General features: G+C 38.9%; 1 protein-coding gene across 1 annotated transcript in view; it reads right to left on the bottom strand.

Moving 5' to 3' along the window:
- Positions 1-27654, bottom strand: part of UGGT1 (UDP-glucose glycoprotein glucosyltransferase 1) — a 111088-nt gene that overhangs the window by 48328 nt on the left and 35106 nt on the right. Inside the window, exons 16-18 of the mRNA XM_059927720.1 lie at positions 24918-25053; positions 22815-22946; positions 6649-6813 (exon numbers count right to left, since the gene is read on the bottom strand). Of these exons, the coding sequence (XP_059783703.1) occupies positions 6649-6813; positions 22815-22946; positions 24918-25053 (433 nt within the window). The remainder of the gene's footprint in view (positions 1-6648; positions 6814-22814; positions 22947-24917; positions 25054-27654) is intronic.

Genomic DNA, 27654 nt, shown 5'->3' with positions numbered 1-27654 from the left:
TATCCAGTGTAAGGAACAGAAAAAAAGAAACCTGTGGGACAGTAAACAGTATCAATATATGTATACATCAAGAAGGAGGAGAGGGAAAGAAAGGACAGTGTGTAATAAAGAATTTGGCTAGCTCCCTGGTTCCTGGAAGGTAACCTCTTAATCCTGAAATTTCCTGAATGATAGGAGTGGTGTCTTTGTTATTTATGCAGGGCCCCTCAGACCACACCTGATAGTTTATACTAAAGAGGTGATTCGTGGTGGTGGGCCCTCAGGTAGTTTATGCTAACAAGATGACTCAGAATGCAGGCTGCCTAGGCCAGAAAGACAAATCATGTGTTTAGAGGATTGGTGTTTTGAGCAGCATGACCTGCAGAAATAGGAGGGGGGCTAGAGACTGAGTTTAGTCACATGCCCAACGATTCAATCAACAGTGGCTATGCAGGGACTTCCCTGGTGGCTCAGTGGTTAAGAATCCACCTGCCAATGCAGGGGACACAGGTTTGATCCCTGGTCCGGGAAGATCCCACATGCCACAGAGCAACTAAGCCCGTGAGCCACAACTACTGAGCCTGGGCTCTAGAGCCTGTGAACCACAACTACTGAGCTCGTGTGCCACAACTACTAAAGCCCACTCGCCTAGAGCCCGTGTTCCGCAACAAGAGAAGCCACTGAAATGAGAAGACCGTGCACCACGACAAAGAGTAGCCCCCACTTGCCACAACTAGAGAAAGCCTGCGCGCAGCAACAAAGACCCAACACAGCCAAGAAAAAAAAAAAAAAGAATCCACCTGCCAATGCAGGGGACATGGGTTTGAGCCCTGGACCGGGAAGATCCCAAGTGCCGCGGAGCAACTAAGCCCGTGCACCACAACTACTGAGCCTGCGCTCTAGAGCCCACAAGCCACAACTACTGAGCCCACATGCTGCAACTACTGAAGCCTGCGCACCTAGAGCCCATGCTCCACAACGAGAGAAGTCACCGGAATGAGAAGCCCACGCACCACAACAAAGAGTAGCCCCTGCTCACTGCAACTAGAGAAAGCCCGTGCACAGCAACGAAGACCCAACGCAGCCAAAAAAATTTTTTTAATTATATATATATATATATATATATATATATATATATATATATATATAGTGGCTATGCAATGAAGCCCCAATAAAAACTCTGGACACCAAAACTTGGCTGAACTTCCCTGGTTGGCAACACGCCACATGTTATCACACATCAGTGAGCTGGGAGGATAATACATCCTGACTTCATGGGGAAAAGACACAGCATTTTTACATCTGGAACCTTCCCAAGCTTTGCTGTGTGCACCTTACTCTTTGGCTGGTTCTGATACATATTCTATTACTATAACGATGCTAACTGTAAAGATAGCACTGTCCTGAGTTCTGCAAGCCATTCTAGCAAATTATCAAAACTGAGGGAACGCCAGCATTTGTAGCCAGTTGATCGTAAGTAACAGTGGCCTGAGGACCTCTGAACTTGGGGCTGATGTCTAAAGTGGAGACAATCTTGTGGAGAACTATGTCCTTAATCTGTTAGGACTATGGCCTAACTCTGAGTAGTGTGGTATCAGAAGTCATTACAGGCCAAAAGACTGTTAGAAGAAATACAGGGTAAAAAGTTCCCAGATGTGATGGAAAATGGTAATTTACGTATCTAAGAAATGTAATGTGGGTATATCCATATAATGTATGTTCTTCAATCTCAGCACTATTGACATTTTGGACTAGATAACTCTTTGGAAAGGGAGGTGCTGTCCTGCTTCTTTGGAAGGGGGAGGGGCTGACCTGAGCATTTAAGAGGTTTAGCAGCATCCCTGACTCCTGCCCACTAGATGCCAGTAGCACCCCTCCCTTCCCCCAGTTATGACAACCAAAAATGTCTCCGGACATTGACAAATGTGCCGCCAAGTGGGGTAAAATTGTTCCTTCTTACTGAGACCCACTTATGTGATGGAATACTACACAGCTGTCTTCAAAAACTGAGAATACGCTATGCACTGAATTAGAAAGACTCATAACGTGCATTTTGTTAAGTGAAAAAAACCAAGGTGTAGAATAGTTATGTAATTTGCTACCACTTTTGAATAAAGGTTGGGAAGGAGTAAATATTCATTGCTAGCATACAGATACAAAAATGCTTTGGAAGAACTCAGAGGAAACTTAAAACAGCAATTACCTATTATTGGAAGGTGGGTAGATGAATGGCTATATACAGAGGGAGATTTTTTAATTTTATTTTTTATGATGATTTAATAATCATGGGAATTTTTAAATAATTAAATACATTGATCAAAACTGACAAATCATTTGAGTCTTTCCATTAGCTCTGTCTTAATAATCATCACTTATAAGGGTGCCAGACCTTGATTTCCCTCTCAAGCTACTACTGAGAATCCTCAAGTGTACTGAGATTTTCTTTGCCTATACATTGGTTTGGGCCCCTGAAACATCTGTACAGTGAGTCATATTTTGATGTCTTGAAAAGTGGAAAACTAAGGGAGTGGAAATACTGTAGCTTGTTGTAAAAAACAAATAAGCAAGAAAGAAATGTAAAGTACTATAAGTAAGAAAGTTACTTATATTAACTTTCTTATAGTCCAGAGTTCCACACCTAGACATGCCCTTGTCATCTGAAAGATGACAATATTTTCTATACAGAAAATGTTAAAGAATCCACAAAAAAACTCTTAGAGCTAATAAACAATGTCAACATGGTTACAGCATATAAGATCAATATATAAAAATCCATTGCATTTCTATTCACTATCAATGAACTATCCAAAAATTAAATTAAGGAAACAACTACCTTTACAACAGCATCAAAAAGAGTAAAATATAAAATACTAAGGAATAAATTTAACAAAAGAAGTGTAAGACTTCTTCACTGAAAACGATAAAACATCATTAAAAGAAAGTAACAAGACCTAAATAAATGGGAAAACATCCTGTGTTCATGGGTTAGAAGATTCAATATTATTAAGATGTCAATAGTCCCCAAATTGATCAACAGATTCAACACAATTCCTATCAAAATCCCAATGGCCCCTTTCTTGCAGAAACTGGCAAGCTGATCTTAAGATTCTTATGGAATTGAAAGGGACACAGAAGAGCCAAACCTTTTTTTTTTTTTTTTTTTAAAGGAACACCAACAGTCCAACCCAAACTTTCATTTAGATAAAAATCATTTCTCCATTGCTTTAAGGGCATAGTCAGGCTAAAGAATAGCCTTGTTTTCATTCGTAGCCATGTCACACTACACAGCCATGGTCATATTTATGGTGAGCTTGACATTTTCTCTCAGTATCCTAGCTAAGTCCTTTATACTTTTTTAACTAAAGAGCCCAGACTGGGACTTTTTCTAAAAACGTTAGAAGTCTGCTCCAAAGGAGAAATGACGTCTCCACCTCCACAAACTAAAAATTGTCAACACATTGCAAATATTAACATTGCAGTTACAAACGTCCACGAGGAAGGGAGCGTCCCCAGCCATCACCTTATTACCACATGTATGAGTGTGTACGTACACGCTTGTGTGCACGTGCATGCGTTTTGTGTACGCATTAAAGACTGGTAACATGTACAGAATCACAAATGGTGGCTAAATCTAAGAGACTGTGGGCTATGTTAATTTTCTTTTATTTGCTTTTTTGGGTTTCTTTTTTTTTTTTTTTTTTTTTTTTGTTTTTTTTTTTTCACACACACACTGTATTTTATTTTTACAAGAGATAAATCGACTGACACCAAGCATTGTACATGGATGACCACAACTGGGTTTCTTTTTGCTTGGATTTTTACAATTCGTCTGAAGGTGGAACAAGCACAAAGCACACATGCAAAGCTGAGCTTTACAGGCTTTTTGTTGGTTTTAAGCCCCTAATATTTTATTTTCTTTTTCCTTGATCTTTCTCCTAAAAAACAAAGCCCCACATGTCTGATTCATTAAGGTTTCAGTTAATCAAATTTCACTAGGGATTTTACAAATTTTATAAACAACTGTCTGTAAGCCGATCAGATGCAAAATGGCAGATGGGGCTGTCTGACCACAGAGAAGAGCCCGGTGGAAAGAGGAGACTAAAAAGCGGAGGTGTTCATTTAAATCAATGGGATTTGGAATCAGAAGAGCTCCTTTCTAAAAACATTCATTTTAGCAAAGAGTGAGTTGAAATTTGTGATGTTTATTTAAAACTACACAATGAGTTTTGAAACCACAGGGCACGTAATTATCTTGTCTGTAGCTCACTCTTTGAACTCAAATATGACTTTTTAAAAATATTCATTTTAATCTTCAAACTTTAAATCAATTGTTTTTCTCTGTGCTTGAGTAGTTTCCCATCTGTGAGGTGGTAAACAGGCTAGTGCTTTTTTAAAAACTTTTTTATTTCATATTAGCAATATAATACATATTCATTGATGAAAATATAATACAGAAGAGCCCAAAGAAAAACAATCATCCATAATCTCGCCATGCTGTTCATGAAAAAGCTTCTCATTTGAGGTATTTATTTCCAGCCTAACACACACACAGACATACACATATACACATACAGACATACTTACATATGAACACACCTACCCAGACACACTCACATATACACAGTAACAGGATCAGCCTGGCCACACTACTTCATAATCCACTTGCCAGAACTTGGCAACATGTTATAAACATATCTTTAGATATTCTTAGTTAACATCTTTTTAATGGCTACATTGTGCTCCATCATATTGTTGGATATTTAAATTATTTCTAATTATTTGCTATCATAATGACTGCTTCACTGTACATTTATATATTTCATATTCATATATGTTTATGTATTTAATATTCACAGAAGAGCCAAACATTCTTAAAAAAGAAAAGCTCAAAGTTGGAAAACTCACACTTGATTATGACAATAATCAAGACTGTGAGGTCCTTACACAGAAAAAGATATATAGGTTAATGGAAAACAAGAGACAGTCCAAAAATAAACCTATACATTAGTGGGCAATTTATTTTTGACAATGGTACCATGACAATTTAATGGGGAAAGACTACTCTTTTCAATAAATGGTGCTGGGGCAACTGAATATTCAAAAAGATACCCAAGTTGCATGTCTCAAATTGAACAGGGAAAAAGAGTTGGAATCCTACCTCACTCCATATACAAAAATTAACTGAAGATGGATCAAAGAACTAAATGCTAAGAGAAAAAACTATAAAATACTCAGAAGAAAACACAGAAATCTTCATGACCTAGGATTAAGCAAGAGTTTCTTATATATGATACAAATAATACAAGAAACAACAACAACAAAAAAAGTAAATTGAACTTAATCAAAATTTAAAACATTTGAGCTTTAAAAGACACTACCAAGAAAGTAAAAAGACAAACCAGAAAATGACAGAAAATATTTGAAAATCATAAATAATATGGAATTCATGTCTAGAACATACAAAGAACTCTTATAACTCAACAGTAATAAAACAAATAACCCAGTTAATCACAGGCAAATAATCTCAATAGACACTTCTCCAAAGAGAAATAAATGGTCAATAAGCATAGGAAACAATGCTCAACATCATTCATGGTTGAGTAATGCAAATCAAAACCACAATGAGATACCACTTCACACCCACTAGGCTATAATCGAAGAGACAGACAATACCAAGAATTGGCTAGAATTTATAGAAAATGGAACCTGCATACATTGCTGAGAGGAATGTATAAGGGTGCAGGTGCTTTGGAAAACAGCCTGGCAGTTCTGTTAAAAATGGAATTACTATTAAAAATAGAATAACTACATGAGCAGGCAATTCCACTCCTAGGTATATACACAAGACAACTGAGAACATATGTCTATATTAAAACTTTTACATGATTGCTTATAGCAGCAGCATTATTCATAGTAGCCAAAAAAGTGGCAATAACCTAAATATGAATGGATAAACAAACTGTGGTATATCCATTGGAGGAACTAGTATTTGGCCATAAAAAGGAATGAAGTACTGACACATGCTCCAACAAGGATAAACCTTGAAAACATTATGCTAAGTAAAAGAAATCAGTCACAAAATACCATATATTATATGAATCCCTTTATATAAAATGTCCCAAACAGGCAACTGAAAACAGATTCATGGGTGCCAGGGGGTGGGGTAGGGGAAAATGGGGAGTGATTGCTGCTGGGTGTCAGGTTTATTTTAGGGGTGAGGATAATGCTCTGAAATTAGACAGTGGTGATAGTTGCGTAATTCTGTGTAAACACTAAAACCCACTGCAGAGTCCACCTTAAAAGGCTGAGTCTTACGGCATGTAAGTTATATCTCAACAATAACTATATATATATATATAAAATATTTGAATTTTTCTGAGTCAAAATTCCTTACAAGTAGAACAAATGTCTCTTAGAATGGCTAAATTCTTAAGAATTTTTAAAATAAAATTTAATCTTGAAGCCAATAAAATTAGTTATTTCAAAAACAACGTACAGAAAGTCTCAGGGATATTTTCACTACAGCAGAACCTGCTGGGAGTCTGCAAGTCAATTATGAGTGGTGTATAGAAAACAGTGATACTTAAAGAATTTTACTGCCTACTACAGAGACTACAAAAATGTAAGCAAACCATTCTCTTTCAAAATCGGCCTTGAAACAGTACTTACCAAGTACACTGCTCTTTGAAAGAAGGTTGTAGTCTCCAGGATTTTGTGCATTGTGATGGTTTCCAGCTCATCAGGGTCTAGCTGCTCCTTTTCAAAGGGCATTCCATTGAACAGGACAACAGGCAGTGGACCAACTCCAGTCTGCTCATAGTAGTCTCTTGCTTCCTGAAACACATGGGACCACAAACAGCATATTTTTGTCCTTCCTGAGACAAATGGAACAAAGCATATTTTTCACATATACATGTTCTAAAAAGAAAAAAAAAAAAAACAACAGAAATACGGAAACCAAGAAATAACTAAAGAAAAATTCTTTTAAAAATATATAAAGAGGGCTTCCCTGGTGGCGCAGTGGTTGAGAATCTGCCTGCCAATGCAGGGGACACGGGTTCGAGCCCTGGTCTGGGAAGATCCCACATGCCACGGAGCAACTGGGCCCGTGAGCCACAATTACTGAGCCTGCGCGTCTGGAGCCTGTGCTCCGCAACAAGAGAGGCCGTGATGGTGAGAGGCCCGCGCACCGCGATGAAGAGTGGTCCCCACTTGCCGCAACTAGAGAAAGCCCTCGCACAGAAACGAAGACTCAACACAGTCATAAATAAATAAATAAATAAAAGAACGTGAATTTCTTTAAAAAAAAAAAAAAAAAATATATATATATAAAGAACTAACACAACATTGTAAATCAACTACACTCCAATAAAAATTAATTTAAAAAATATATGAAGAACATCATAGTTAATATCCTACTAGGTAAATCTGAGTTTAAATTACTGAGTTTTAATAAAACCACAAAACCTTATAAATCAGGAAGTGGTTGAAGATGGGGATGAGGGTAATTTTAAGCAGCCCAGGCTACCAGACCTGAATTACATATACTACAGCCCAAACTATACAACAGACTTTTCTGCAATGATGGAGATATTCTATCTTCACTGTCCAATGCAGTAACCACTAACCACTAACCACATGTAGCTATTGAGCACATGAAATTAATTAATTTCCATTTTAAAAGCTCATGTGGCCAGAGGCTACCATAATGGGCAGCACAACTATAGACTGTCATAAATTATTAGTGTTCCTGGGCAGGTAACTTGAGATGAAATATTTACACCCAATTCTAAATTTAAAAGGGTCCGTATCACTAAACAAGAAGTTACACCTACAGAAAACAAAACAAGGTTGGTGGGAAAACAGTGCTCAAAAATTGCTCTATAATGTACTAAGCTCAATCTTTTGCCTTCTCCAGGACAAAAGAGGTTCCTTGGCAGGGAAGTACCAGGCTAACAAATATATCTGAGACTTTTCCAACAATCGACATAGGTACATTCCCCCAGGTATCAACCACACACCCAAGACTAAGATTTTAGAGTAAAAACGATATTACTACCCAAGATATAAAAAAAGGTCCTTAAAGCATTCTTGCTAAACATCTTGTAACTGCTATCTTCTGAAAATAGCAGAATTTTAAAATATATGACCTTTTTAGATAGCACAAATAGAAAAGTACCTCAATTCGGTAACTAATACCAGTCAACAGCTTAGTTTCAGATCTAGCCACAGTGATAACTGATAGTACAGACTTATCTGATGGACTAACATGGCACAATGAGAAAGGCCTTCCAGGTTGATTTCTGCCGTCTCTGTATATCATGGTTAAAACTTTTAAAATGTACACTTCCAAAACTGTTACATTAATTCTGTTCTTTGACATCTCACCTATCTCAAAGAAGTTCATAAAAACTCAATTTTAATATACTTTGAGCTTTGAAAATCAATACCCCAGGAAAACAAAACAAAATCCACATTATAACTCTCAGTGACAATAAGAAGTAAGTAACATTGGTTTTCTCTGAACGTGGCAACTGAGTAAAAGGCAAGAGTGGAAGGGAAATGTTTTGACTACAAACTTTCCATTTTTGTAACTTGCAAATAGATTATCAGACTAAAAATTAACAGAATGCAGGCTAATTATCAGAGTCACGCTTAAAAATTACATGTGAGAATTTCTACCAACTGATCACTAAAAATGTTAATTACACATAATTTTGAAACACTGACTACAAAGTCACGAATGAGCCATTCATAAATGATAACTGAGATTAATAAAGACTCAGAGTTAATATGCCAAATGTAAAATGTTCGCACGAACAAGTTAGAACTTTTTTCTTACTTTGGCTTTGAAACATATAAATATGCACCTATCAGACTATATTCTCTTCAGTTCAAAAGATCTACTTTAATTGTACTACGTAGTTTTAGAAATGATTACTTCTTTCAAATACCAGGCATAGAAGATAACACAGCTTCAGATTTATACAAAAGGTACAGACATTCCTAAGTGTAATAACATTTGCTAACCGCACTCATTCCTCCTTTAAAAAAAAAAAGGCACTCGGGCTTCCCTGGTGGCACAGTGGATAAGAATCTGCCTGCCAATGCAGGGGACACGGGTTCGATCCCTGGTCCAGGAAGATCCCACACGTCACGGAGCAACTAAGCCCGTGCACCACAACTACTGAGCCTGCACTCTAGAACCCGCGAGCCACAACTACTGAGCCCATGTGCCACAACTACTGAAGCCCGTATGCCTAGAGCCCATGCTCCACAACTACTGAAGCCCGTATGCCTAGAGCCCATGCTCCACAACAAGAGAAGCCAACGCAATGAGAAGCCCGCGCACCGCAACACAGAGTAGCCCCCGCTCACTGCAACTAGAGAAAGCCTGTGCGCAGCAATGAAGACCCAACGCAGCCAAAAATAAAATTAAAAAAAAAAAAAATGCAGTCATTCCTCCTTTTCAAAAAAATCTATTTTTCTTGAGCTTTTTCATATGAGGGGTACAGCTCCTGCAACTTAAAAAATCTTATTGATCATTAGATTCTTAGGACCTCTGGGAATCTCACAACATCCTTCTCTTGGGAGTATATGCCTACTTAAATAGCTAGGTAATTACGATCTGTTTATATGGGAAGGGCCTCTAACCAGTAGAGATGAGGAAAATGGCCAAATCTGGGAAACTATTGAGGAGCTAGGTCTGTGATACTCCCACTTGATTCTTCAGCAAAATCAAGATTTCAATGCATAAAAGACAACGTGTAAAAATACCCTTTTCCCCAATTTGTCCACTACAGTTCAAGCAAATCCTTTTGATATAGCAATCATCCACAATAAAAAAGGCAACATGTACCTTTTCTTCAATAGGATGATAGAAAACCAGAGTTAAACATTTTCCAAAAGTGAAATATAAGAAAATTCCATTAATTTTCTCAAATATTCCCGAAGTGGCCCTTCTTTCCTTTTATTTCACCTTTTCTTTTTCTACAGAGTACTACTCAGGTTGTTTGTGAAAATGTGAAAAATCACTAGGTGCCCATATCAATATTATTTTATTTAAAAAAAAAAAAAGAAGGTAAGTGACTGAACAGAAGGTTGCAATACAATAATGGAAACATGTTCAGTCTAAACTGAGTAGCTCTCATGACCAGCTTCAACTCCAAACCTTAAACCAAGGAGATTTAACACTGAGGCAGGAGTGATGTCAGTATCGTGGCTGAATAAGACTTCCCTCATGAGTGTCTCCTCCACAGAAAAACAACAGCTTGGCATCTATCCACGGACAAAAGGGTCTTTGTGGGAGCTTTGGAATCCAGCACCATATGCCAAGAGGCCGGGAGAAGTGTTGCCCGCCCGTGCAGCAGGTAACATGCAGACGGACTCTGACCCTGGCTGCGGGCTCCGCCTTGACGCATGAGCTGGTTCCAGGGAACTCCTGGGAAAAACTATCTTAATCAACCACCCACAGACGAGACAGCCTCTGCGCAAGTCCAGGTTTCAATCAATCACCCACAGACAAGACAGCCTCTGCGCAAGTCCAGGTTTCCAGCAACCACCCACAGACGAGACAGCCTCTGCGCAAGTCCAGGTTTCAATCAACCACCCACAGACGAGACAGCCTCTGCGCAAGTCCAGGTTTCCAGCAACCACCCACAGACGAGACAGCCTCTGCGCAAGTCCAGGTTTCAATCAACCACCCACAGACGAGACAGCCTCTGCGCAAGTCCAGGTTTCCAGCAACCACCCACAGACGAGACAGCCTCTGCGCAAGTCCAGGTTTCAATCAACCACCCACAGACGAGACAGCCTCTGCGCAAGTCCAGGTTTCAATCAACCACCCACCGACGAGACAGCCTCTGCGCAAGTCCAGGTTTCAATCAACCACCCACAGACGAGACAGCCTCTGCGCAAGTCCAGGTTTCAATCAACCACCCACAGACGAGACAGCCTCTGCGCAAGTCCAGGTTTCAATCAACCACCCACAGACGAGACAGCCTCTGCGCAAGTCCAGGTTTCAATCAACCACCCACAGACGAGACAGCCTCTGCGCAAGTCCAGGTTTCCAGCAATCACCCACAGACAAGACAGCCTCTGTGCAAGTCCAGGTTTCCAGCAAGAAGTTCCAGGACACCACTGGAGCAAAAAAATATGAATTTGGACACACTGGAGAGGGTAAGAGCAACAGTCTGACTTTATTCACGTCACCCCTCTCCCAAGGCAGTACAGCTTAGGGCCACAAGAGATCTTCTGAGCCTATGATTTCTCCTACAAGGGACATAAGAGCAAGGGTTGAGCACTCAACTTCCCCAGCTGTGTGGGATGCTGCCAAAGAGGCTCATTTCTCTCCCGGTCCATCCAGAATGCTGATTTGTGAGTGGCATCACCATGTGGGAAGAGGCTGAGAGGACAGCAGACAGTGCGCTCATAGGGCATTTAAGGAAGGCAGATCCTACTTACTGCATCAACAAGCCCACCTATACACCCAGGACACCTCATCCACAGATGCCCCCAGATGGCTCATGGGCACCCCGCAGTGCTCTGCACACACCTTACCCCCACATACCCACACCCTGTGGCTGGCTCCCAGTGCACAGTCCTGACAAGGGCAGCAAGAGTGAGCTTTGCCAGACGGATAGTGAGGACGTACAGACAGCCAGTCCACATCAGTAGGCCAGAAAGAGACAAAAAACTTGAGCTTTAGTGCCACTTTGGGGAAAGCAAAAAGGAGGTGGCCTGTTAGCACCCAGCCTGGGGGCAATGTAGAATCAAGAGGAGTTAAACAAGCTTCAGAATTCTGCACAAGAGGGAACAACAGCATGGAGCAGGTGTACCCACAGACATCCTGAGAAAGCCTCAAAATTCCTAGCAAGGCTGAAATGGAAGGTATTTCTCTCCCAAAGCAGAGAGTAGAGACTGGTAGAAGTGACTGCTACTTAAAATTGCAAGGAACATGAAAAATCAAGAAAGCATAACATCACCTAACGATTGCACTAATCTTCCAGTAACCAATCCCGAAGACAGGGAGATCTGCAATTTACCCAATGAAGAATTCAAAATAGCTGTTTTGGGGAGACTCAATGAGCTACAAGAAGACAATTCAACAAAAGGACAGAAGGACAATTCAACAAAATCAAGAAAACAATACACAAACAAAATCAGAATTTTAACAAAGAGAGAGAGCATAAAAAAGAACCAAACAGAAATTCTGGAGCTGAAGAATATAATGAATGAAATTTTAAAAATGATATAGCATTAACATCAGAGTGAAATCAAGCAAAAGAAAAAATCTACAAGTTAGAAGACAGGAACTTTGCAATTATCCAGTCAGAGGACAACAATAATAACAACAGCAACCGAAGAATTAAAGAAATGGTATATGGATAATTTTCAAATTACTGGAGCTCCAGAGAAGATGAGATAGAGAAGGGAGCAGAAAGCTTATTTAAAGAAATAATGGATAGGAACTTCCCAAATCTGGAGAGAGATTTGGATATCCAAGTTCCTGAAGATCATAGTTCACCAGAGAAAATAAATTTAAAGAGCACCTCTCCAAGATACATTATAATAAAACTATCAAAAGTCAAAACTAGACACTCTTAAGAGCAGCAAGAGAAGAAGAAGCTTGTAACTTACCAGGGAAGGCTAAAAATGGACGTCTCAGTAAAAAAGCTGCAGGCAAGGAGTGAGTGGGATGATATATTCAAACTGCTAAAAGAAAAAACTGCCAACCAAGAATACTCTACCTGGCAAAGTTATCATCTAGAAATGGAGGAGAAATAAAGACATTCCCAGACAAACAAAAGCTAAGAGAGTTCATCATCACCAAACCTGCCTTACAAGAAATGCTGAAAGGAGTCCTTCAAGCTGAAATGAACGGACGTTAATTAGTAACATGAAAACGTATGAAAACATACAACACACTAGTAAAGGTAAGTATATAGTCAAATTCAGAATACCCTAACACTGTAATATGATGGTGTATTAACCATTTAACTCTATAAAGGTTAAAAGACAAGAGTATTCAGATGAAGCAAGAGAGGGCCCCCAACCATGAATTTTGAAGCAGTGCCCTCCATGCTCAAAGGGAATGTGGGATGGATGACAGTTGCCTGAACTGCCCTCTAATGATGATGCTGTTCATGCAGAAAACCCCATCTTGCTGTTTTTCAATATAAAGAATATGCTGATGAGAAGCAAAAAAAGAAAGACAAGAGTACTAAAAGTAACTATAGATATAATAATTTGTTATTGAATACACAATATAAAGAGTTAAATTGTGATGTCCAAAACAAAAAAGGGGAGGGAATAAAAGGGTAGTTTTTATATTTGATCAAAGTTAAGTCATCAACATAAAAGAGATTGTTTTATCTATAAAATATTTTATGTAAGACTCATAGTAACCACAAAACAAAAATCTACAATAGATTCACAAAAGATAAAGAGAAAGGAACCAAAGCATACCATTATGGAAAATCATCAGTTCACAAAGGGAGGCAGCAAGAGAGGAAAAAAGGAACAAGGGAAATATAAATCAGCCTCAAATAACTAATAAAATGGCATTACTATGTCCCTTACCTATCAATAACTACTCTAAATATTCCTGTATTAAATTCCTCAATCAAAAGGCATAGAACGCTGGATGAATTAAAAAGTAAGACCCAACTATATGAGCCTACAGTTCCTTGCAGCTTTAAAGACACAAACAGACTCAAAGTGAAGGGACAGAAAAAGATCCACTTACGTAAGTGGAAACCAGAAGAGAGCAGGAGTAGCTATATTTCTATCAGACAAATCAGAGTTTAAGCCAAAAACTATAACAAGAGATAAAAAGGTCATTATATAATGATAATGGGCTCAATTCATTGAGAAGATTTAACAATTCTAAATATATATGCACTCAACATCAGAACACCTAAATATATGAAACGAATACTAACAGATCTCAAGGGAGAAAAAGACAACTATACAATTTTAATAGGGGAATTAAAGATATGGAAGCAGAAGACCATAATTCAAAAAGAGACATGTACCACAATGTTCACTGCAGCACTATTTACAATAGCCAGGACATGGAAGCAACCTAAGTGTCCATCAACAGATGAATGGATAAAGAAGATGCAGCACATATATACAATGGAATATCAGTCAGTCATAAAAAGAAATGAAATTGAGTTATCTGTAGTGAGATGGATGGACCTAGAGTCTGTCATACAGACTGAAGTTAAGTCAGAAAGAGAAAAACAAATACCATATGCTAACACATATATATGGAATCTAAAAAAAAAAAAAAAATGGTTCTGATGAACCTAGGGGCAGGACAGGAATAAAGACACAGAGGTAGAGAATGGACTTGAGGACATGAGGAGGGGGAAGGGTAAGCTGGGATGAAGTGAAAGAGTAGCACTGACATATATACACTACCAAATGTAAAATAGATAGCTAGTGGGAAGCAGCTGCATAGCACCGGGAGATCAGCTCGGTGCTTTGTGACCACCTAGAGGGGTGGGACAGGAATGGTGGGAGGGAGACGCAAAAGGGAGGAGATATGGGGATGTATGTGTATGTATAGCTGATTCACTTTGTTATACGGCAGAAACTAACAAAACACTGCAAAGCAATTATACTCCAATAAAGATGTTAAAAAAAAATAAAATAAAAACAAAGATATGGAAGCAACCTAAGTGTCCATCAAGAGATGAATGGATAAAGAAGATGTAGTTTACATACACAATGGACTCCTACTCAGCCATAAAAAAGAATGAAATTTTGCCATTTGCAACAACATGGATGGACTTGGAGGGCATTATGCCAAGTGAAATAAGTCAGACAGAGAAAGACAAATCCTGTATGATTTCACTCACATGTGGAATCTATAAAATACAGCAAACTAGTGAATATAACAACAACAACAAAAAACAGACTCACAGATATAGAGAACAAATTAGTGGTTACCAGTGGGGGAGAGTGAAGGGGGGAGGGACAAGATAAATATAGAGGATTAAGATGTATATTATGGGGACTTCCCTCGTAGTGCAGTGGTTAAGAATCCACCTGCCAATGCAGGGGACAAGGGTTCAAGCCCTGGTCGAGGAGGATCCCACATGCCGCAGAGCAACTAAGCCCGTGTGCCACAACTACTGAGCCTGCACTCTAGAGTGCGCGAGCCACAACTACTGAGCCCGTGTGCCACAACTACTGAAGCCCGCGCGCCTAGAGCCTCTGCTCTGCAACAAGAGATGTCACTGCAATGAGAAGCCCGCGCGCCGCGAAGAAGAGTAGCCCCTGCTCACCGCCAACTAGAGAAAGCCATGGGCAGCAACAAGGACCCAATGCAGCCAAAAATAAATAAATAAATGAATTTATTTTCTTTAAAACTGTAAATAAATTTTTTAAAAAGATGTATGTTGATAGAGGATTAAAAAGCTGATTGGGAGGGGGATTAACCAAGATGGCGGAGTAGAAGGACGTGCTCTCACTCCCTCTTGCAAGAGCACCAGAATCACAACTGGCTGCTGGACAATCATCGACAGGAAGACACTGGACTTCACCAAGGAGGATACCCCACATCCAAGGACAAAGGAGAAGCCACAGTGAGACGGTAGGAGGGGCGCAATCACAGTAAAATCAAATCCCGTAACTGCTGGGTGGGTGACTCACAGACTGGCGAACACTTATACCACAGAAGTCCACCCACTAGAGTGAAGGTTCTGAGCTCCACGTCAGGCTTCCCAACCTGGGGGTCCGGCAACGGGAGGAGGAATTCGTAGAGAATCAGACTTTGAAGCCTAGTGGGAGTTGATTGCAGGACTTCGACAGGACTGGGGAAACAGAGACCCCACTCTTGGAGGGCGCACACGGAATAGTGTGCACATCGGGACCAGGGGGAAGGAGCAGTGACCCTGGGGGAGACTGAACCAGACCTACCTGCTAGTGTTGGAGGGTCTCCAGCAGAGGTGGGGGCTGGCTCTGTTTCACGGTGGGGACAAGGACACTGGCAGCGGAGATTCTGGGAAGTACTCCTTGGCGTGAGCCCTCCCAGAGTCTGCCATTAGCCCCACCAAAGAACCCAGGTAGGCTCCAGTGTTGGGTTGCCTCAGGCAAAACAACCAACAGGGAGGGAACCCAGCCCCACCCATCAACAGTCAACTGGATTAAAGTTTTAAAGTTTTACAGAGCTCTGAGCGCCACAGCAACAGTCAGCTCTACCCACCACCAGAGCCTCCCATCAAGCCTCTTAGATAGCCTCAACCACCAGAGGGCAGACAGCAGAAGCAAGAAAAACTACAATCCTGCAGCCTGTGGAACAAAAACCGCATTTACAGGAAGATAGACAAGATGAAAAGGCAGAGGGCTATATACCAGATGAAGGAACAAGAAAAAACCCCAGAAAAACAACTAAATGAAGTGGAGATAGGCAACCTTCCAGAAAAAGAATACAGAATAATGATAGTGAAGATGATCCAGGACCTCGGAATAAGAATGGAGGCAAAGATTGAGAAGATGCAAGAAATGATTAACAAAGACCTAGAAGAATTAAAGAACAAACAAACAGAGATGACCAATACAAAAACTGAAATAAAAACTACAGTAGAAGGAATCAATAGCAGAATAGCTGAGGCAGAAGAACGGATAAGTGACCTGGAAGACAGAATGGTGGAATTCACTGCTGCGGAACAGACTAAAGAAAAAATAATGAAAAGAAATGAAGACAGCCTAAGAGACCTCTGGGACAACATTAAACACAACAACATTCGCATTATAGGGGCCCCAGAAGGAGAAGAGAGAGAGAAAGGACCAGAGAAAATATTTGAAGAGATTATAGTCGAAAACTTCCCTAACATGGGAAAGGAAATAGCCACCCAAGTCCAGGAAGCGCAGAGAGTCCCATACAGGATAAACCCAAGGAGAAACACACTGAGACACATAGTAATCAAAGTGGCAAAAATTAAAGACAAAGAAAAATTATTGAAAGCAGCAAGGGAAAAACGACAAATAACATACAAGGGAACTCCCATAAGGTTAACAGCTGATTTCTCAGCAGAAACTCTACAAGCCAGAAGGGAGTGGCATGATATACTTAAAGTGATGAAAGGGAAGAGCCTACAACCAAGATTACTCTACCCGGCAAGGATCTCATTCAGATTTGATGGAGAAATCAAAAGCTTTACAGACAAGCAAAAGCTAAGAGAATTCAGCACCACCAAACCAGCTCTACAACAAATGCTAAAGGAACTTCTCTAAGTGGGAAACACAAGAGAAGAAAAGGACCTACAAAAACAAACCCAAAACAATTAAGAAAATGGTCATAAGTACATACATATCGATAATTACCTTAAACGTGAATGGATTAAATGCTCCAACCAAAAGACACTGGCTTGCTGAATGGATACAAAACAAGACCCATATATATGCTGTCTACAAGAGACCCACTTTAGACCTAGGGACACATACAGACTGAAAGTGAGGGGATGGAAAAAGATATTCCATGCAAATGGAAATCAAAAGAAAGCTGGAGTAGCTATACTCATATCAGATAAAATAGACTTTAAAATAAAGAAAACAAACATGTAACAAAGTAGTGGATACTGGGGGTGGGGAAATGAGTAAATGGGAGCAACTGTACAGTGATGAATGGAAACTAAATTTTTGGTGGTGGGCAAGCTGTAGGGGAACTGATATGGATGAGTATAATTTTTGTGACTTTCTGTTTGAATTAAAAAAAAAAAATCCCACAAGGACTCAGAGGCAAAGAATATACAAATCAATTTTCACTGCAAAGTAAAGGAGCTGTTACAGTGGAGGATTACTGGACTGAATGTCAATATTATGACATAGTATGAGTGTGTTTCATGTTTGGTAATTGCAATCATTGTTGCTTTTGTTGTGGTCATCCATGTACAATGCTTGGTGTCAGTCTATTTATCTCTTGTAAAAATAAAATACAGGGCTTCCCTGGTGGCGCAGTGGTTGAGAATCTGCCTGCCAATGCAGGGGACACAGGTTCGAGCCCTGGTCTGGGAAGATCCCACATGCCACGGAGCAACTAGACCCGCGAGCCACAATTACTGAGCCTGCGCGTCTGGAGCCTGTGCTCCACAACAAGAGAGGCCGCGATAGTGAGAGGCCCGTGCACCGCGATGAAGCGTGGCCCCCACTTGCCGCAACTAGAGAAAGCCCTCGCACAGAAACGAAGACTCAACACAGCCATAAATAAATAAATAAATAAATAATTAATTAAAAAAAAAAAATACAGTGTGTGTGTGAAAAAAAAAAAGATGTATATTATATATACATAATATATATCTTCTGCGATAACCTAGAAGAAATGGATAAATTCCTAGAAACATAAAACCTACCAAGACTGAATCATGAAGAAATAGAAAATCTGGACAGACCAATAGTAAGTAAGGAGTCTGAATCAGTAATGAATATCCTCCCAACAAAGAAAAGCCTAGGACCATATGGTTTCCTTAGTGAGTGCTACAAAACATTTAAAAAGGAATTAAAACCAGTCCTTCTCAAACTCTTCCAAAAAACTGAAGCAAACAGAACATATTTTATGTGACCAGAGTTACCCTAATAACAAAACCAAACAAAGACAACACACAGAAAAGAAAATTACAGGCCAATATCTCTGATGAACACAGATGTAAAAATCCCCAACAAAATATTAGCAAACTGAATTCAACAATACATCAAAAGGATCATACAGGGACTTCCCTGGCGGTCCAGTGGTTAAGACTTTGCCTTCCAATACAGAGGGTGTGGGTTCAATCCCTGGTCAGGCATCTAAGATTCCACATGCCTCGTGGCCAAAAAACCAAAACAGAAACAATATTGTAACAAATTCAATAAAGACTTTAAAAATGGTCCACATCAAAAAAAAAAAAAAAAAGGAAAGAATCCGCGTGCCATTGCAGGGGACACGAGTTGGAGCCCTGGTCCGGGAAGATCCCACATGCTGTGGAGCAACTAAGCCTGTTCACCACAACTACTGAGCCCACGCTCTAGAGCCCATGAACCACAACTACTGAGCCTGCATGCCACAACTACTGAAGCCTGCGCGCCTGGAGCCTGTGCTCCACAACAAGAGAAGCCACCGCCATGAGAAGCCCATGCACTGCAATGAAGAGTAGCCCCTGCTCGCCACAGCTAGAGAAAGCCCGCACACAGCAACGACGACCCAAGGCAGCCAAAAATAAATAAATAAAATTTTTTTAAAAAGATGATCTTCAAAAAAAAATAAGGATCATACACCATGATCAAGTGAAATATATTCTAGGGATGAAAGGATGATTCAACATCCCCACATCAATCAACGTGATACACCACATTTTAAAAATGAATGATAAAAACCACATGATCATCTCAGTAGATGCAGAAAAACCATTTGAGAAGATTCAACACCCATTTATGATATAAACTCTCAGTGAAGTGGGCATAGAAGGGACATACCTCAATGTAATAAGGGCCACATACAACAAATCCACAGCTAACATCATACTCAATGGTGAAAAACTGAAAGCTACCACTCTAAGATCAGGAACAAGACAAGGATGCCCACTCTCGCCACTCATTTTCAACACAGTATTTAAAGTCCTAGCCAGAGCAATGAGGTAAGAAAAAGAAATAAAACACACCCAAATTGGAAAGAAGTAAAACTGTTACTATTTGCAGATGACATGATTTTATGTGCAGAAAACCCTAAAGACTCCACCAAAAAATTATTGGAAGTAATAAACAAATACAATAAAGTTGCAAGATATAAAATCAATATACAAAAATCTGTTGCATTTCTATACGCTAGGCAGAAAGAGAAATTAAGAAAACAATCCCATTTATAATCACGATAAATTTAACCAGAGAGGTGAAAGACGTACCCTGAAACCTGTAAGAAAGACTGTTGAAAGAAACCAAAGAAGACACAAATAAATGGAAAGATATTTCATGCTCATGGATTGGAAAATTTAACATTGTTAAAATGTCCATATTAAGGGACTTCCTTGGCAGTCCAGTGGTTAGCACTCTGCACTTTCAGAGCTGTGGACCCTGGTTCAATCACTGGTTGGAGAACAAAGATCCTGCAAGCCATGCCTCATGGCCAAGAAAAAAATAAATAAAGCCAATTAAACACACACACACACACACACACACACACACAACAACAACAACAAAAGGGATTTCCCTGGCGGTCCAGTGGCCAAGACTCCACACTCCCACTGCAAGGGGTGCGGATTCGATCCCTGGTCAGGGATCCCCCATCGTGCATGGTGCAGCCAAAAATAAATAAACAAAATGTCCATATTACCTAAGACAATTTACATTACAGATTCAATGTAATCCCTATCAAAATACCAAGGACATTTTTCACAGAAGTAGAACAAAAATTCTGAAATTTATACAGAAACAGAAAAGATCCTGAATAACCAAAACAATCCTGAGAAAAAGAACAAAGCTGGAGGTATCATATTTCCTGACTTCAAACTATATTACAAAGCCATACTAATCCAAACAGCATGGTATTGGCAGGAAAACAGATACATAGATCAATGGAACAGAATGAGAGCCTAGAAATAAAACCAAACATATATGGACAATTTATGACAAAGGAGCAAAGAACATACAATGGAGAAATGATATCTCTTCAATAAATGGCATTGGGAAAACCGGACAGCCACATGCAAAAAAAAAAAAAAAGAAAAAAAAAGAAACTAGACCACTACCCCACACCATACACAAAAATTAACTCAAAATGAATTTAAAAACTTTAATGTAAGACCTGAAACCATAAAAGTCCAAGAAAAAAAAGGCAGTATCCTCTCTGACATCCATCTTAGCAATATCTTTCTAGATATGTCTCTTCAGGCAAGGAAAACAAAAGCATAAATAAACAGATGTAATTATATCAACTGAAAAAAGCTTCTGCACAGCAAAGAAAACCATCAATAAAATGAAAAGACAACCTACCCAATGAGAGAATATATTTGCAAATAATATACCCAATAAGAGGTTAACGTGCAAAATATATAAAGATCTCATACAGCTCAAGAACAACAACAACAAAAACAACCTGATTAAAAAATGGGCAGAGGACCTGAATCGACATTTTTTCAAAGAAGACATACAGATGGCCAACAGGCACATGAAAGGTGTTCAACATCACTACTCATCTTGGAAATGCAAATCAAAACCACATGAGATATCACCTCACGCTTGCCAAAATGACTATTATCAAAAACACAGACAATAACAAATGTTGGTAAGTATGTGGAGAAAAGAGAATCCTCTTGCACTGTTGGAATGTAAATTGGTACAGCCACTATGGAAAACAGTATGGAGATTCCTCAAAAAAAATTAAGAATAGAATATGATCCAGTAATTCCACTTCTGGTTATTTATCCAAAGAAAGTGAAAACACTAATCCAAAAAATTATATGCATTCCTATGTTCATCATAGCATTGTTTACAATAGCCAAGATACAGAAACAACCCAAGTGTCCATCAACAGGTGAATGGATAAAGAAGATGTGAGATATACATACACACACACAAACACACATACACACAATAGAACACTTCTCAGTCATAAAAAGAAGATGAAATCTTGCCATCTGTGACAACATGGATGGACCTTGAGGGTATTATGCTAGTGAAATAAGTCAGACAGAGAAGGACAAATACCATAGGATTTCACTTACACGTGGAATATAAAAAACTAATAAACAAACAAAACAAGATAAATGAACAAACCAAATCAAACAAAAACAAACATGTAACAAAGTGGTGGATACTGGGGGTGGGGAAATGAGTAAACGGGATCAACTGTACAGTGATGAATGGAAACTAAATTTTTGGTGGTGGGCAAGCTGTAGGGGATACAGAAGTAGAAATATAATGTTATACACATGAAACATATAATGTTACAAATCAATGTTACCATAATAAAATTATATTAAGTTAAAATAAGTGGAAGGAAGGAAGGAAACAAAAACAAACTGAATGACTAGAAAAACAAAAAAGTGAAAGGCTAAAAAACAACTGGTGTTGAATTGGGTGTGGGTAAGACTTGAGAGGGAGATTATAAAATCTAGGATTCTGTACTCAGATAAAAGAGAAAGTATAAACAATGCATTATCAGTATGGTTTCTAATGAAATGATGGCTCAGATCTCAAACAGATGAACCAAAGGCCTTGTCCTTCATTCAAAAACATGAAAAAAAGCTGGTAAATAAATACACTTTTTTATTGTTTTAAATTGTTTCAGAAATGTATTTTGATTCCTTGCCTTAACATTTGTTTTCAATAAACTGACCACCTTGTTCCTGCTTACAATAAAGGTCCTTCACTATATTTAATGTCTCACTATTATCTTTAAATAAAGATTTTAAAATATTTCCCTATATCCTTATTATGAGACTTTGCCATTCTGTTTATTACATTTCCTATTGCATTTCCATCTTTAGCTTAAACAATTAAATACATGACACACATTAGGCACACACATCATACCTGACAAGCATACATCATATACTTCCAACAGATTTTATCCAGAACATATATCACTCAAGTACTACCAATGCATTATAAAGTGAAATTATTTTTCAATTGAATAGTTAATAGGCCAGCTAAGAATCAACGATATCTTCACAGAATTGAAATATAAACTATATTTGCAGAGACAGAAAAGTGACCAAGTTTCTAAATTTTTGAATGCTAAGTACCTAAATATTTCACCATCACCACCTTTATTAACAGTAACCCCCAATAATAAGGAGAGATAAGGAAAGTATAGTGGTGCAGTCAAATGAGAAGTGCCAGAGAATGTTTACCTTCCGATTCTGATCGTAAGCAGAGTCAATCCCCAAAATGCTATTCACTTCCACATATGGATATTTCTTCTCCAGGACACTGACCACATGTTCAACTTTAACTTTTTCTCCAGTCCTTACTTTGTTATATATCTGAAGAAAGAAAAACCAGGTAACCAACTACACTTTCACATGTAAATTTTGGAGTATTTATTACAAAAGATTTCAGAATGTAGAGGAAAAATGAAAACAATAGCTAATTCTCTTAAAAAGAGCAAATGGGCCATATTAGCAATTCTCCCTTTTCCATATACTTCCTTACGCCTTCTTAGGTTAGAAACTACATATTCTTAAAATGACTCAATCAGTTCATATTCACATTAAGTCCCAAACGCAAAAATGTGTTAATTTTTTAAAAATCCGAATACTTATAAGTAATCCTTGAAATAAGAACTCATGTCCATGAAGTTTAAGGGGAAAAAAAAGTTTCCAACTACGTATGGCATAATCCTTGTTTTTAAAAGGCAGATGTAAGAGAACAACAAAACTGTGTCTGTACACGTCCAGTTAAGCGTCTGGAAGGCTGCAAGCTTTTAACAGTGGCTGCCTGGAAGGGGCAGGACTAAGGAGGGCAGAGACAGAGTTTTTAATCAACACACTTTAATATTATTTTTTAAAAGTTTTAATAATGAACATAATTTCTTTTTACTTTTGCAACTAAAAATAAAGAAAAAGAAATGAAAACTCTTTATCCTTTCCTTCGTCGACACAGCTGTGAGGGGAAAGAACTTTAAAAAGCAGACTTAAGAACCCTTACTATCCTCAGCAGTGTCACTGGAACGTACCTCACCCCGCAGAGGCTGCTGCTAGCTCAGGTCCCGCCACCATCTCTCGCAGAGCCCACAGCGACAGCTCACCGACTGGCACCCCTGCCGCTTTCTCTGCCCTTCACCACATCCACCTCCATACACGCATCACGATGAGGTTCTAACTGGAGTTTACCTCTGTGCTCTGGACACCTATTACCCAGCCTAATGGCCTCAATGAGCACTGAGGTTCCCCTCTCCACTCTGCTCTCACAATACTCTGCTCAAGTCACACTAACAACTTGGAGTCACTACCTCTGATTTGCAGCCACTGTTCAACTGACTCCTGTTCTCCCTCCTACGCTCAGCTGGGACGACTTCCCGCTCCACAGAAATGCCCGTGGCCAGCCCTAGTGGAGTGAGGGCCTACTGCTGCTGTAGCCAGCGGTGCTTCCCGCACTGTACCAGATCACCTGTGTGGAGGCGTCCCCCACTAGACTGTAACGTGTTTGAGGACGGGGGAAAATCTTACGCTTCTTTGTATCCCTAGCAGCTGGTACGGGCCTGGCAAAGGGTGCATCTTTAATACAAGCTGGCCAAATAAATAAATGACATTTCAATTAATAAAAAATGCCCCTGACTGAATCTCTAAACAGTAAACATAACAAACATAATAAACAGCAGGCTGAAATCATGTTTATGGGTAAAATAAAAGTTGTGAACATAACTGCTTTAAAGATAAGTTTTTCAATAATTAACACTAATCTGTAAGCAAAAGAACTATTACTGGTAAACATTTTATACTCAAAAATAGAAAAAAAAAAAAAAACAAGGAGAGTTCTCTGTTTGAACTTGAGCAAGTATCTTAAAATATATATATAAAAATCAGGGTATTTCACAGTTTCCAGTTAAAATGGAGAAAACAGATAATAAGAATTTTATGACTTGAATATTAAACTGATTCCTAACAAAAATATCATGACGGTCTTAAAAGGGAAGAAAGCAAAGTTTTTTTAAACAAGTAGAGAACATCACATTTACCTAAAGGCATTAATCAGTGATTTCAAATCGCCAAAAGGCAGAAAACTAAGATACATTAATGTATTAGTATCCAAGGAATCTTAGCTGAAATCACAACAATCTATTATTAACATTAGTGTATCAGTAAAGGCAACTCCGGAAATACAAAATGCATAAAGTTTGTGTGACTAATTTACCTTTTTCTCTTTCCAGAAATATAGAATCTCCTTACCACACACTGTTTCTTAGAGTAAGTTAGATTTTTAAAAATTATTCGCCATTTTGAACAAAAACATACGTGTGTCAGAGTTTGGAAGGCATGATAATCATCCACTTCTTGGGCAACATAATTATACGCTCTCAGAATAGCCACTCCAGCATCCTGCATCCCATCAACATCTTCAGAGTCATCAACCACAAAGATTAAACCAAGTCTAGGGGAGAAAGGGAAGGGCAAAAAGAAGAAAAAGAAACATCTCGAAGAATGCAACCAGTTACAAAAGGAAAGGCATCCTCTCTTGAAAAACACAGTTCACACCATACTCTAACATGGTTGGCAAAGGCATTCATCACCTGCAGAATAAAAAAGCAGGTTCCCAAAGGTGGCTTAGACTTTTTAACTATTAAAGCAAGCTGTTTCAATATCATGAAATGAGGCCATTACTGACGTTTAAGGCATTGCCATAGTTTTAGATGGAGATTTTGTTCTGTTTTTAAATAAAAATTAGGGGAAGTGAAAATTCTCAGAATGTGAAAACATATAGAAGGGGGCGGGTGGATTTTGAGATTTCATACCAGCAATATGGGCATCATAGGTAAATGGAAAGCATAAAAATATTTACTACTGTCCTTAGGCAAAAAGCTACACCCAAAGTTAAAGTTTATTACATTTTAAAACTTAAAGGAATAAACCACAAAGAGCTACCATTACACATCTACAGACTGGCCAAAAAAACTTGCACTGGCCATTACACAGGCCACTAGCCTCCATCTTAGAGCAAAAGCAATGAAAAAAAGGACAGTCTTTAACTCAAATGGATCACAGACATAAACGTAAAACACAAAGTTGTAAAATTCCTAGAAAAAAACACAGGATAAAGTTAGGTGATCCTGGGTTTGGCAACAACTTCTTAGATCTAACACCAAAAGCACAACCGACAACAAAAAGAACTGATAAGCTGGACTTCATTTAAATTAAGAATTTCTGTTCTGCAAAAGAAACTGTTAAGAGAAGGAAGACAAGCCAAGATGAGCAGAAAATGTGTGCAAAACACATACCTGATAAAGGACCGATATGCAAAATATGCTAAGAACTCTTAAAACTAACAATCAAAAAAAAAAAAAAAACCAGTTAAAAATGGGCAAAAGATCTAAACAGGCACCTCACCAAACAAGGCATACAGCTGGCAAATGAGCACGTTAAAAGATGCTCAAAATCATATGTCATTAGGAAATTTCAAATTAAAACCATAATGAGATACCGCCATACACCTATGAGAATGGCTAAAATCCAAAGTACTGACAACACCAAACTCTGGAGAGGATGGGGAGCTATAGGCACCCTCTTTCATTGCTGGTGAGAATGTACAAAAGTACAACCACTTGGAACACAGTGTGGCAGTTTCTCAAAAAACTAAACACATTTTTACCATAAGATAAAGTAATCACACTTAGCAGTATTTACTCAAATGTGCTGAAAACTTATATCCATACAAAAACCTGCATACAAATGTTTGTAGCAGCTTTACTCATAACTGCCCTAATCTGGAAGCAACCAAGATGTTGTTAACAAGTGAATGAATTAAAAAAACTATAGGACATCCATATAATGGAATATTATTCAGTGATAAAAAGAAATGAGGTATTAAGCCACAAAAAGACATGGACAAAGCTTAAAAGCATACTGTACTGCTAAGTGAAAGAAGTCAATCTGAAAATGTTACATACATCATGATTCTGGAAAAGACAAAAACTATGGAGACAGTAACAAGATCAGTTGTTGCCAGGAGCTGGGAGAGAGGGAGGGACAAACAGGTGGAGCACAGGGCATTTTTAGGGCAGTGAAGCTAAGCTATATGATACTATAATGGTGGAAACATGTCGTTATACGTTTGTCAAAATCCACAAAATGTACAGCACAAACAATGAACCCTAATGTAAACTATGGACTTTAGTTAAATATAATGTAGCAATACCAGTTAATTAATCAGCATTGCTCTAAAAAAATACAAAGTCTATTAATTTTTTTTAAAAAGTGCAGCCTAAACATATATGATAAACATATATCAAACATCACGCTCTCAGGAGGTATGTGTAGAATTTGTGTATGCATGGATGAGGTAGTTGAGAGGGCTTGCTTTTAGATTAAAAATTGTCTTTGTCTTTTTAAAACCCTTCTTATGACAGAAATCAAATGAGTAAGCGCCAGGCAGAAATGACCTAAATATTATTCTTATGAAAATAAAAATAAGGTCTAGAACCTAATTATCTCCTCACAAAGTACTTCCCTTTCCCAAGTATTCAATTTTTGAAAAGGGCAACAGAGCTGTTCTGTTAGCTAAGCCCCCAAATCCAGACTTCTGTTTCTCCCAGGACCAGTCCCTCACCAAGTACCAGCAGGGAGGCTCTCAGATTTGTCCCCTCCTCTCCTCGGTCCCTGCCAACAACTCCGTGTACCACAGCAACTCATACAAAGGAAAACAACCGCTGGTCTGCCTTGGTCTTTCCACGCACTGTTCACGACATGCCTGTGAGTTAAGTGCCTTCCTCTCACCTACCTTTGCAATCTGAGGAGCCCATGCCCTCTTCCTGTCCCTCAGTGCGATGCAGTAGATCTTTACCTAATGCCCACTGTGTACCATGAGCCAACTGCTTCTGTGTTCTTCTATTCCCGTTTCATCAAGACAGAGCTCTGGCTGTGATCCTCCACCTAACCATGCGGTATTCATGTTTACATTAAAAATTTCATTCAACTCAAAATCTCTGCTTTTCCATCAATGAAAACTCGCCATTTTCTTCAAAGTCTATCTTAAATC

The sequence above is a fragment of the Balaenoptera ricei genome, chromosome 7 (assembly GCF_028023285.1).
Source record: "Balaenoptera ricei isolate mBalRic1 chromosome 7, mBalRic1.hap2, whole genome shotgun sequence".
Lineage (NCBI taxonomy): Eukaryota > Metazoa > Chordata > Mammalia > Artiodactyla > Balaenopteridae > Balaenoptera > Balaenoptera ricei.
The sequence above is the reverse complement of the archived record's forward strand: the minus strand, read 5'-3'. Positions and strand labels throughout refer to the sequence as shown.